The sequence below is a fragment of the Buceros rhinoceros genome, unplaced genomic scaffold (assembly GCF_000710305.1).
Source record: "Buceros rhinoceros silvestris isolate BGI_N320 unplaced genomic scaffold, ASM71030v1 scaffold1044, whole genome shotgun sequence".
NCBI lineage: Eukaryota > Metazoa > Chordata > Aves > Bucerotiformes > Bucerotidae > Buceros > Buceros rhinoceros.
In genome coordinates, this window is record NW_010408599.1 from 24,780 (window position 1) to 36,467 (window position 11,688).

The 11,688-nt window shown below is 53.7% G+C and overlaps 1 protein-coding gene across 1 annotated transcript in view; it reads right to left on the reverse strand.

Moving 5' to 3' along the window:
- EPHB2 (EPH receptor B2) overlaps positions 1–11,688 on the reverse strand; it is a gene marked incomplete at its 5' end in the record, with an annotated part of 47,400 nt that overhangs the window by 11,883 nt on the left and 23,829 nt on the right. The window contains 5 exons of the mRNA XM_010134905.1: positions 637–884; positions 1,311–1,433; positions 3,803–3,870; positions 4,023–4,131; positions 4,753–4,915. Of these exons, the coding sequence (XP_010133207.1) occupies positions 637–884; positions 1,311–1,433; positions 3,803–3,870; positions 4,023–4,131; positions 4,753–4,915 (711 nt within the window). The remainder of the gene's footprint in view (positions 1–636; positions 885–1,310; positions 1,434–3,802; positions 3,871–4,022; positions 4,132–4,752; positions 4,916–11,688) is intronic.

Genomic DNA, 11,688 nt, shown 5'->3' on the forward strand with positions numbered 1-11,688 from the left:
ACCCGTCATGGTCCAGCAGCAGCCTCTTTCTACGCTGCATGTCAAGACACAGCTATGCCACGAGTACTTGAGTTCCCTCTCAAAGCAAGAGAGTGGAGGGCTCACAGGTGCTGAACGTCACCTTCACACACCCTACGGACATCACTACAATGGCTGCTGTCATCCAGAGATGGCAGATCTGCCACACCTCGCACAGGAAGGTTCAGAAGGGCCAAAATATTCCTGTTAAACAAGTTATCTCCCTTCAATGCAGTGAATTATCCATTTCAAACCCAGACCCACAAATATTTAGACAGAGCAGCTGCAGATGAAGTCCTGCGGCATTAAAAATACACCAGACTGTCCCTCCATGTCCACAGAGGCAGAGTTTGCACAAGCCTCTGTGGGCATGCACACGGGTAGGCAGAGCCTTTCACTAGTGTGAGTGGACAGACACACATACAGGTGACAGTCTTGGTGCCATCTCCACCTCTGCTCCTGAGACAGACCTCTGGACTATGCAGCAGCTGCCCCAGTGGCAGGGGATGCTGGGCAGTGAGGACACTACTACACCAGCACAGGGAAGGGAACCTTCCCCTCCCGTCCTCCTCTGGTCCAACACAATCTCTGGAGCTGCATGCTTCTGGGACCTCATACCCGCAAGAAGGAGTCCAGTGAGCCGTTCTCCATGAACTCAGTAATGATCATGACCGGTGAACTCTTGGTCACCACCCCCTCCAGGTGGATGACGTTGGGGTGGTCGAACTGCCCCATGATGCTGGCTTCACTTAAGAAGTCCCGTCTCTGCTTCTCCGTGTAACCAGACTTCAGGGTCTTGATGGCCACGAAGATCTCTCTTTTGCCAGGAAGCTTGAGATGCCCACTGCACACCTCACCGAACTCCCCTGCAAACAGAGGGAAACGGGGCGGGGCGGGGGGCTTGTCAGCACTCCGGACCTCTGCCTTCCTCCCCAGGGGACTCTGATCCCACAGGCTCCAGCCGTGCCCACTCTGCATGCCCCCAAGCTGACCACCCGCCATCTGATCCGTGTTTCCTCCTTCACTCCATTCCAAAGACCTCCCTCCATGTGGACTCCCGCTGGTGAGAAGTACTGGACACGGGACTACACACACGGGAACTCCTTACCTCCAGCACTGGATCGACTTGCTCCTCCAGCACTGGACCACCTTGCTCCTGCTAATGCAGGCTGGGGCTAAGAGTAAGACCTCACTGGCACCAGTCTTCCCAGTACATGTAAGGCTAAATCCTCACCAAAGCCTGAGACCGCAAAGGAGACGGAGGACCAGCCATGTGCTCCCAGTTCACCTACCTGCCCCAATCACCTGCTCGATTTTGACACAAGAGATATCAATTTCTTTTGCAAATTCCCTGACAGCCTCATTGGGGTCTTCATAGGTGAACGGATCGATATAAATCTTCATCCCTGGAGTCACTGCGTAAAGGTGAAGGAGAGAGTCAGACGGGCGGACACAAATGGGACAGCTGATGGCTGGCATCAGGGAAAAGAGAAGCCTAATGGTGAGGGGTCTTCTACCTCAGCAAGTCGCACAATCAAGGGCATGAAGCAGGCACAAGGGTTTGAGAAAGAACACGCAGAGCCATGTTTGCACAGGACCGTTAGAGCTGGGTTCTCATGACTACTGGTCCATAAGTCATTGTTGGGATGACCTGCGACCACAGAGGACCACATGCCCTCTGCAGCAGGACTCGGCTTTAGCACATCCTGAGGAAAAGCAAAAGCAGCGTCTGCTCTCAGGAGATGGTGCACAGGTACCCACATGTCACACCGTGCTCCTCACACTGTAGCACGGCGAGAGGACCATTTGTAGAGCCTGCAGCTCTGCCCCACTGGCCTTCTCTGTGTGCTGTCTCCACCTCAGCACACCACCCCGTAGAGGCACGGGAACATGGAGGAGGAGACATGGGCTCAGCACTCCAGACGGGAGATGGTGAGGGTCTGCCTTGGGGTGCGAACTGAGGCACATGGTGCTGTTGGTTCTCTGCAGGGAGATCTACAGGGGAGGCAGCTCTAGGTGCTTGGTACCACTGACACAGCTACCAGGCGAGATTCACTCCTCCCCAGAGGTGTCTGTGACCTTTCCAGGGGCACTGCAAGTCCAGGCCTCTGTTCTCCTGACAGGTATCCCTGTCTGAGGCTGGCTTCTCTCTTGGCAGCCTCAACATGGCCAAGACAAGCTGTGGGGGACACTGGGGGAAACTGAAAAGCCAAGAGGCAGACCAGGAGGCACAACCATATGCTTATGTGACAGACAACGGCCATGGGACATGGTGAAGTTGGACTGCTGATGCCACGGGACAGCTCTTACCTGCAGTCCCACAGCTCTCCCCTTTCTACACTCAGTGTGCTGCCCATTGTCAGTCGGAGCTGTCTGGAGAGCAGAGCTCACAGCCCACCGAAGGAGCCCAGTGCAGAACCAGAGGCACAGCTCCCGTCTCCACGTGTAGGACGCTGGTGGGATCCAGGGCAGTTGCTGCAGTACTGACAGGGCTTGCAGGCTCCCTGCGCCCTGGCCATGCGCTAACCATAAGCTGTAGCCTCTCCACAGCCATCACTGCAGGGGAGCCAAGCAGGGACTGTTCCCTGCACTGGTGTCTCGATAACGACGTGGCTAAAAGGCACCCCAGGGCCGTTACCAGCTCCTCTGCAGCTGGTGGCATCGAGCCTGTTCCGGCAGCCGCGCAGGCAGAGCTATTACTGCCATCCCAGCCTGAAGCTGTCATGTTCCGCACCAGACCCCGGGAGGAAGTGTGAATGTATGTTTACACATGCCGCGTGGCCTGACAAACAACTGAGAGTGGCATTTACATAATCCTGCCTGAAAAGTGTCATTTTTCCTGGGAATTTCCAGCAAGGCAGCCGGCACGCCGCTGCTCCGGCACGAGCTGCAGTTCAGTGCTCTGCCGTTCAGGTAATGTTTCCCAGGTAAACACGGAAGCGACAGCGAGTCACGACTGATGTTTTCCACCCTCTGAACAAGGGCAGAGTCTGCTCAGGAACGAAGTTCCTGAAGGAATCCTGAAGCTGCAAGTACTTGAACAACTGAGATGGGAAGATGGTGGGATTACAGCGGCCGGTCTGCAGTGAGGGAGGGGAAAGGCGTTTCAGAGGGTGCGCAGCCAGGTTGGGGAGGGGGAGGAGGATGCTCTGGGGTGAGGCAGGGTGCGAAGCGAGGTTGGGAGTGGGAACGCTGGCTGTAAGGGGGCGCCTTGCCGTGTGCAGGGATGTTGGAAGCAGGAGGCTGCAAGAGAGGGCATGTTGTGTTCAGAGCTATCTGTATCTCCTATCTCCTAGGACTCTGGGAGCACTGGGATGGGTTCCAGCAAAGGCACCGTGAGGGATGTGGGCTCCTGCAAGAGAGCGCTCTGCCGGAGGGGGGAAGGTTGGGAAAGGAGCCTCACTGCTACCCAGAAGCTGGGCAAAGCTCCTGAGTCAGAGTGGCGAGACAAGGTGTGGTGGCATGAGCTGCACCGCACAAGAGGGTGAGGCTTCAGGAGGGTGTGTTGGATGTCACAGGGGGTTGCAGCATAAGTGCTGCATGGTGGCACCTGACAGCATGCTGGTGTGGAGAGCACACACTCTTCAAGGCAGGGCAGGGACCTAGGTCATGGGTGACTGAGGGGGGATCCAGACAACACAGAGGTCCTCCTGTCTACAAACGCACATGCCTGCCTGGTTAGGTGGCCTGAGCCCTCCCCACACACCACAAGGAATGAGTGAACAGGAACACAAACCGAAGAGGGAACGGACCCCCAGGCCTGGTGGGGGGCCGCGGTACGTACTGTGGCCACTGGTATAGTGCTGCAGCTTGTCAGTGTACTCGGAGTCAGCCCGCTCAAAGCCTCGTCTTCTGGAAAGAAAGGGAGTCCTGAGCACCAGCCCGGATCCATCAGGGCTGAGAGATGCACTGCAGGAGCATCTCTTTCCCCCTTCCCCTTCCTGTCCCCATCCTCCCCTCGCCACCAATCCCCAGCTCTGGGTCGTGTGCTCAGCCTGACCTACCTGTTGCACACAATAACGATGACGACTACGGCAATGAGGAACACCAGCCCTGCCGCAGAGGAGCCGATGATGAGCGGCAGTTTCTCCTGGACGCTGGTCTGGTACTCGGCTGGCACACAAGGAAGAGGGAATGGGTTACTGCAGCACAGGATGGGTCTACACAACCAAGTTCATCAAGATCAGAGCCTGGCCCTGAGCACCGCCCACATCTGCATGGCTATTGCTGATGGGCTTCCGGACATGGTTTTGGTCCAAGACAGCCCATGCTGTCCCAGGTATGGCTCAGGTTGGCTATGACAGAGGATGTACACCAGTAGGAAGGTTGGGTGGAGCTATCCCATTTGGATGAAAAGTGCTGTGCCTTACTCCTTGGCCTCAGGGCCAGAAAACTGGCGCGGCCAGCAAATTTAGAAAACAAAGACCCAAGTCCGCATTCACCATCAACAGCTGTGCACATCAAAACCATAAATTTCATTTCCTCTAAATCCAACTGAGCGGACACGTCCTCATGCCAGAAAAGCTTGGCAGAAATCGGCCTCGATTATGCGATTCCCCGCATGGACCACCAAGTGCCCACACCTCTCTCCAGGTGCTGCAGTGGATGTGACTTGTCAATGCGTCCTTGGAGGGGCTGACAGCAAGAGGACCAGCACTGCTGCCAGTGCATCTCCATCTTTCAAGTCTCTCTAGACCCTCTATCACTTTTATGCACAGGCGGCTGCAGACTCACCTTCAGTCATGGTCTGGAAATACATCTTGCCACTATACCGGCCATACCCGGCCACAGTACGCGCCCGCACCTGGAAGACGTAGATGGTGCCAGCTTTGAGGTTTTGCACTGCCACAGTGTTGGTGGGGCTCTTCACTGTTGTTGAATTTAACTCACTCAGATCCTGCCAAGAAAATACGAAGCTGTCATCAGAAAAATAAGTTCAGAACCAGGTGCTGATTTCTAGGAGGAAGAGTAGGAGACCAGGGGAGCGTGTCTGGAGAGACCACCATGGGGAGACCATGTGCCTGAACGAACAGGTCATTCCTCCAAGCCTGCCTCCTGGCCAGGAGAGACAGAAACAGGACCATGAGTGCGGATATCCCTGGGCTACCCGCCACCTCTCAGGAAAGGCTCCTATAAAGGTGTTAGCTGGAAAACTCAGCTTCCTTCTCCAAGCCTTGAGCTCACTGGGGATGGGAACTGCTTCCCTCTTCTGTGCCCACTTTCTTTTAGTATTGTCCTCCTTCCTCATCCCCTCCTCCTCAGCACCCTCTCCACTGGCTCCTTCCCATCTCCCTTTGTGGGTGTGGGAGGTAACATGAACACAGGGTTCTGGACCTCAGGAGAAGTACTGGAACCACCTTCCTGCCCAGGGCCTGCCTCACCAGAGACCATGGCCAGGTTTTCAAAGCTGAGGAACTGAAGAGCATGTTTGAAAAGTGACAATGAGACTATTTTTGTCCTGCCCCTTGTCTGCAGCTTTTCTTGCTGAGGACTTGAGCAGTCACACCATAATGGTGTGGATGGTATCGCACTTGTGTGGGTTATGGATTCATCACTGCCCTTAGTAATTGTGCCCTTAGCTGAGCATCCAGAAGCACTATGGATGGGCAGGATGTCCTTGTACCAGCCTCTACAGAGGAGAAGATACAGTCCTTGACCCGCCCAAGCACATGGAGAAACAGGTCAACAGAGAAGGGTGGAATAGGGTACTGAGTGTGGTCAGGGCAAGGTGGCCTGGCAGCCATGAGATCCTGACAGACAGCACGAACCAGCAATCCGTGCAAACAGCACAACGTTTCTGGAGAGCAGCGAAATGGTAACAAAGCTGTGAGGAAGAGCCCCTGGAAAAGGAGGCGCAGGCACCAGTTTTTGAATCAAATGTCTGTAGCTACGTTGAGAGTAGCTACCAGAAAGCTTCTCCTTTCTGGTAACACCTCAGATCTGGCGGGTCAGGCTGTCCCGGCAGGACCACGGGTTGAAACAGATCAGCGTCTGACAGCTCAGAATCTGAGCCGGCAACTTTACAAGCCAGTCCCTAGGAACTGCTGACTCAAAGTCACCGTGAAGAGTTCAACAAGCCCAAGAACTCCCACCCCTCACAGCCTCAGCAGCCCCTCATGAGGAACAGGCAGGGATCGGCAGAAAGAAGGTCACGCAGTTTGTGCAATCCCATCAAGTGGGACTGACGGTGTGACCTAGGGACTGGCCTCTTGTTTCAGCTGGGGTGGCATGGAGGGGTTTCTTCTTGTCCCGTTCTACCATGAGGTCAGAGTGAAACTCCCATCGTGGAACAAAACATCCACTCCTCCTCACTAACGTCTTCTTCAGTGGACTCCTGAAGGACAGAAAGTATCGAAGATGCAGTGGGGAGGAAGGTCCCATTTGTGATGAATCAAGGTGTCCTCACACGAAGGCGTAAGCTGCGCAGGCTGTTGCTCTCTTGCAGTGCCGCAGTTGCCTGCAGCTGGATAGTCTTGCACCCAGCTCTGCACACCTTTGCCTAGAGGGGGCTGTGTCCTCAGCCTCCTCAGCTGCAGGACCACAGCATCAGTCAGAGGTGTCCTCCCCACCAGTAATGATGGGGTCTGACTTTGGGGGCTGGTGGTCTCCTTTCTTTTCCGCTCTCCACATCGCTAGCCATCTGGTGACTTTGCTTTCACGTTCATTCACTTCTGGAACAGCACTGGTGCCTTCGCCCAGAGGATCTCGCGCACAGCCAGACGCTGTGGTACCATCAGAGGCCCACGAAGAACAGTCAGTCATTCATTATGGGGCTCAGTACAGCAGACTGTGCTGAACCAACGTTCCTCTCGTGTTCCTGGGAGAGCCTGGAATTAATCACTGTGCTGGAGCAGAATTGCAAGGGCACTGGCATTTGCAACATGGATTATACTCCTGACCCGGGTTTGTGCAGACTATTTGCTTCACAGCTGCAAAGCAGCTGAAAGACAACATTCACAGAGTTAATTTCTTCTCGCGTTCAGCTTTTGGTTGAGCAGAGCTCTGGTGTGGATGGCTGGTAAGAGAGCGGTCTGGCAGGAACGTATTTCTCCAAGTCAACCTTGGAGGCTTGGCAACGCCGACAGCACATCATTCCGCAGGGTAATGCGGAGCAGCCCTACGAATGCCTGAGAGACCTCCACTATTACCAGCGTTCAGCAACAGTTTTCTCTTCTAAAAACTACCACATCAGCTTTATCCACGTGGACCTGGTGCTGAAGGATATCACTGGGCTGGGTGGGAACTAGACCAGTGGCCACAGAAAGCTCAAGTACAGGTATACAGACAGGAGAGATCAAGGGAAGAGGAGAGCACGGGAGACCCTGTGCGTCAGATCAGGCTCAGCGCTCCCTTGGACCCTTCCCAGGCAGGTTAGGAGAGAAATAGGTCAGGGAATGTTTACAGTTCTAGTGCTTGAGGGCTCGGACACATCCTTCCAGGCCTTTTGGAGGCACTAACAGCACAGTTGTTTTAACAGTATTTGTGCAACGGTTTGAGGGAAGCTCACCCCTGCTCCTGGAGGACTTTAAATTGAATGCAACAGCATGCTTTCAAGATGGCTTATAGCCCAGGAAATCGATGTCTGTCTGTCTGTCTGAGGACGGCGTGCTCGTAACCGTGCTCTCTTCGAGTCCCAGACGGCAAGAAAGAGCATTTACACCTCTCCACCCTCTCTTATCAACCTGCTCTTTCCCCTTGGCGTATTGCTCAGCCATCACTTCTCCAGCAATCTGTGCATTTGCTTCAAAACCTGCTCCCCTTTCACCTCTCGGGGCTTCTCCAGCAGGTCCGAGGCATCCCAGGTGGTTTAAAGTCCAAGTTCAAGCTGTTGTTTTGCAGAGGTTTGTGGGCTGATTTTTTTTCCTGGTGATTTTGGCTTGAGTTTGGAAACCTTACTTCAAAATAACACTCTTCTCCTTTCCTCACAGGTTTGACTCTGAGCCCTCCTCCGGATCCCCTTCCCACGAGTCAAATTTAAGCTGAAACCAAAGCCTCAGCAACATAGAAAAGCGTTTCTTAAATCATGGGTAGTCTGTGAAAGACCTGAAGGATCTGCAAAAACTGCTTCTAAAAAGTCATATTTATCAGCCAAAAAAAAAAAAGACCAAAGAAAAATGTCAACCGACTTAATTTGGCAGATGGCTCCTCTCCGCATCTGCACAGCGGCAGTCCGCTGCGGTTCCTGAAGCAGTGCCACGCGTACAAAGCTATCCCAAGGCTGTGCGCAAAACCATCACAGACGGTTGAATTTCAGCCGCCATGGGATCAAGAGTGACAGGAGGGATGATCAGATGATGATGAGGCAACAGGATCCTGCCGGCCACCCTGGGAATGGATCTGCAGGGTCCACAGATCCTGTTCTCATGGGGAACACCACTTGTGGGGGGATCTCACGAGCATTCGGCCTTCCAGGCAAGTATTGGGTCAACTGTGCTGCGTGTAAGCCTCTAACAAGACAAGTGAGCCCCTTCCACAGAAGCAGCGTGGATCCTGGGCTGGGCCTGGGACTGCAGGAAAGCTCTCGCAGGGCTCCTTGGCAAGTGTTCTGCTTCATCTTCTCAGCTCATAGCTTCCATCAGACGGAGCCCCCTCCAAGAGCCTGGGCAGCTTGGGAGGAAGGGGCATCCCTGCTCTTGCTCCACGCTGGGGACCGGTGGGAAACACCAGGCAGCAGTTTTGGCCCCAGGCTGAGGGATGCTGGTGTCCAGCACCACAGCCTGGAGACCAGGGAAGTCCTCTGAGCCAGCCCAGGAGCGGGCTGTGGTACAAGCCCTGGTGACACCCAGTTCTGGGGATGCTGGGCTGCTGCTGGAAGCTCTCAGACACCACAAAGGCTACAGCCAGCTCTACTCCCAGCTCCTCCTCCACCATCAGCTGCCACAGGTTGTCTCTCCCCAGCTGACCCGCACCTTTTCCCCAGCATCTGTTGGAGACCTCAAAGGCTTCCTAAAACATTTGCATTGGCGACCAAAGGGCATAAAGGATGGGCCGAACGTCTTCAAACAATTACAACATGGGTAACCAACTGCATGCCCTAAGACCACTCATTTTGCATAACAAGGAGAGCTAATTATTCTTTGGAAGGCTTGACACCGCAGTGGGGCTCCAGATCCCCCACTCCAGGATGTATTTGGCAACTGCAGACAAAAACTACTGCGCCCTTTCTAAATGGAGACAACACTCTTTTTTTTAGTAAGACAAACATTTGCAGGTGCCTTTTGGAAGTAAAAAAAAAAACCAAACCAAAACATTATGGAGAGGACCAGTGAGAGCAGACACATCCTTCGGTGCCTGTGTCACGGTTTGTGCTGGTTTGCTCTAACTACACGTGAAAGAAAATCATAATGTTGCCTCTGCACGGACATTTTTAATAGCATCTTATAACAGCACTGTCATAAATCACCCGTGACACGGGAACAAGAACATTCCTTTGTTTCAGGTATTGGGAACAGCTCTTGCCTGTTGATGCTAAATTCCAATTCTTATTATTCCCTTTTTTTTTAAATTTAATTTATGTCTTTATATGGAAGAGAATAAATTCAGAATGAAAAGCCAAAACACTTTCCACACAAGATGCATATGCTGCTATTCTTACACTTGAACTGTTTTCATGCTAATAAAATATATTTTTCTACTGGGGAAAAAAAAATTTCACTAGAAACAACTTAACTCGTTCCAGAGAGATTTTCTGCGCATTGGGACAGTTTGCAATGAAACATTTTGGAAGCAAATCGCCTCTGCGCAGCCTGGCGGTGGGGTGAGAAGACACCTGGGATGGGGGGTGCTCCCCAGCACTGCTGGGGAGCCGGGAGGAGCCCGGCACATCCCACGCTGCGCGTCCTGGGACCGTTCCAGGGATCAAGCTCTGAACTGCGAACCTCAGCACTGCGATGGTGGGGACTAACGGGAGACTCGGCTCTGCCGAGCAGCCAGAGAGGGATGCAGCGTCACTGCGTGGGTCAAAATGCTCTTGACTGACCAGATGAAGCATAGGAAGACCTTCACTAGGGATGGGTCAGACCTTTAGTGTGTGACTGGGACTTTGGAGTAAGGGCTAACACACGCAGAGGGGTTTTGGGAGAGACAAAGCTGCTGCCATTGGCCAGGCCCTGCCCCTAGTTCTTGGTTACTCCACTTCTTTTTCAGCCTGTATCCAAATCCTCTGAGGCTTGCTTGCTGTGGGACTAGGCTTTGACCCAACGATCCCTTTCTGAGAACGACGTACATCTTGTCTGGGGAGGAGATAAAGACGTGTCTTCCTTCTTCAGGCAAAGCACCAGCAAAAAAATACACCAAGGTTCACATGATCCTGCCCCTCTGCTCCGCTCTGGTGAGACCCGTGTCTGCATCCAGCTCTGGGGTCCTCAGCGCAGCAGAGACAGGGACCTGCTGGAGCGGGGCCACGGGAGGCTGGGACCCCTCTGCTATGAAGAAAGGCTGAGAGAGTTGGGGGGCTCAGCCTGGAGCAGAGAAGCCTCCAGGGGGACCTTGTGGCCTCTCAGTACTTAAAGGGGCCTGTCAGAAAGACGGAGATTTTTCAGCAGGGGCTGTGGGGACAGGACACGGGGTGATGGTTCCACTGCCAGAGGGAGAGTCAGAGCAGAGAGAAGGGAGAGATTGTTGCTGCTGAGGGTGGTGAGCCCCTGGCCCAGGCTGCCCTGAGAGGTGGGAGCAGCCCCATCCCTGGAACCACCCCAGGTCAGGTTGGCCCTTGGGGCTGTGAGCCCCCTGCTCTGGGTGCAGATGTCCCTGCTCTGGGTGCAGATGTCCCTGCTCCCTGCAGGGGTGGGACTAGGGGAGCTCTGAAGGTCCCTTCCCACCCAAACCAGACTGTGATTCTGTGATTCTCTAATTACCAGGACAGAGAGCGCCTCAGCACCAGCACGCGGGGCTGCTTGTTGTCCTCTCTGCCAGGGCTAGTGCTGCACCTGAGAGCTGGCTGCCATGAAGAGCATTGCCTGAGCATGGCTTGGGCCACTTGTCCCCATGACCAGGGACACTCTGTGCCCTAAGCTCTCACAATGGGGCAAGCAGGTGACCGGCCACAAACAGCAACTTCCCCTTTAGACAAAAATTCCCTCTATTTACAGCCTCCCCCAGAAAACGGAGGGGGAAGGGAAGAAAGAAAGAGGGGGAGAGATGAAGAGAAAGCAAGAGGAGAATAAACTCCCTGAGATCTTCTGTCTCTGCGTTGAGGGTCCCTGGGGAAAGGACCCCTCTTGCTTTCCAGATCTGTCTTGTTACCTACTCATCCATCTTGCCACGTATTCTGGGATCATTTCCAAGGGTCAAATAAATGGCTGTGATTTATGCGATATAGGTCAGGACCTATTTAACAGCTTACAAAGAAGCTCCCCCACCCTCCCCGCTCCCAGTTCTCCCTCTGGCTCTTGGTGATGAGAAAATAGGTCACAGGCAGGCAGTGGGGGGGGATTAATCATTTCTTCTGGCAACTGCTGGGAAAAATATTTTCAGTTCCATTTAATCATAAAGCTTTTTAATTAGTTAGTTTGAAATTTTTAATGTATAGTTTATAAGTTCTGGTGTAAGGGGGCAGATTCCTGGAAGGAAAAATCTCCTGCTCCCACCTTCCCTGGTAGCACAGATGAAATTCACCAGCCAGGCACAGCCTGGCAGATCCTGGGACCAACATCAATGTGATGTTGGTCA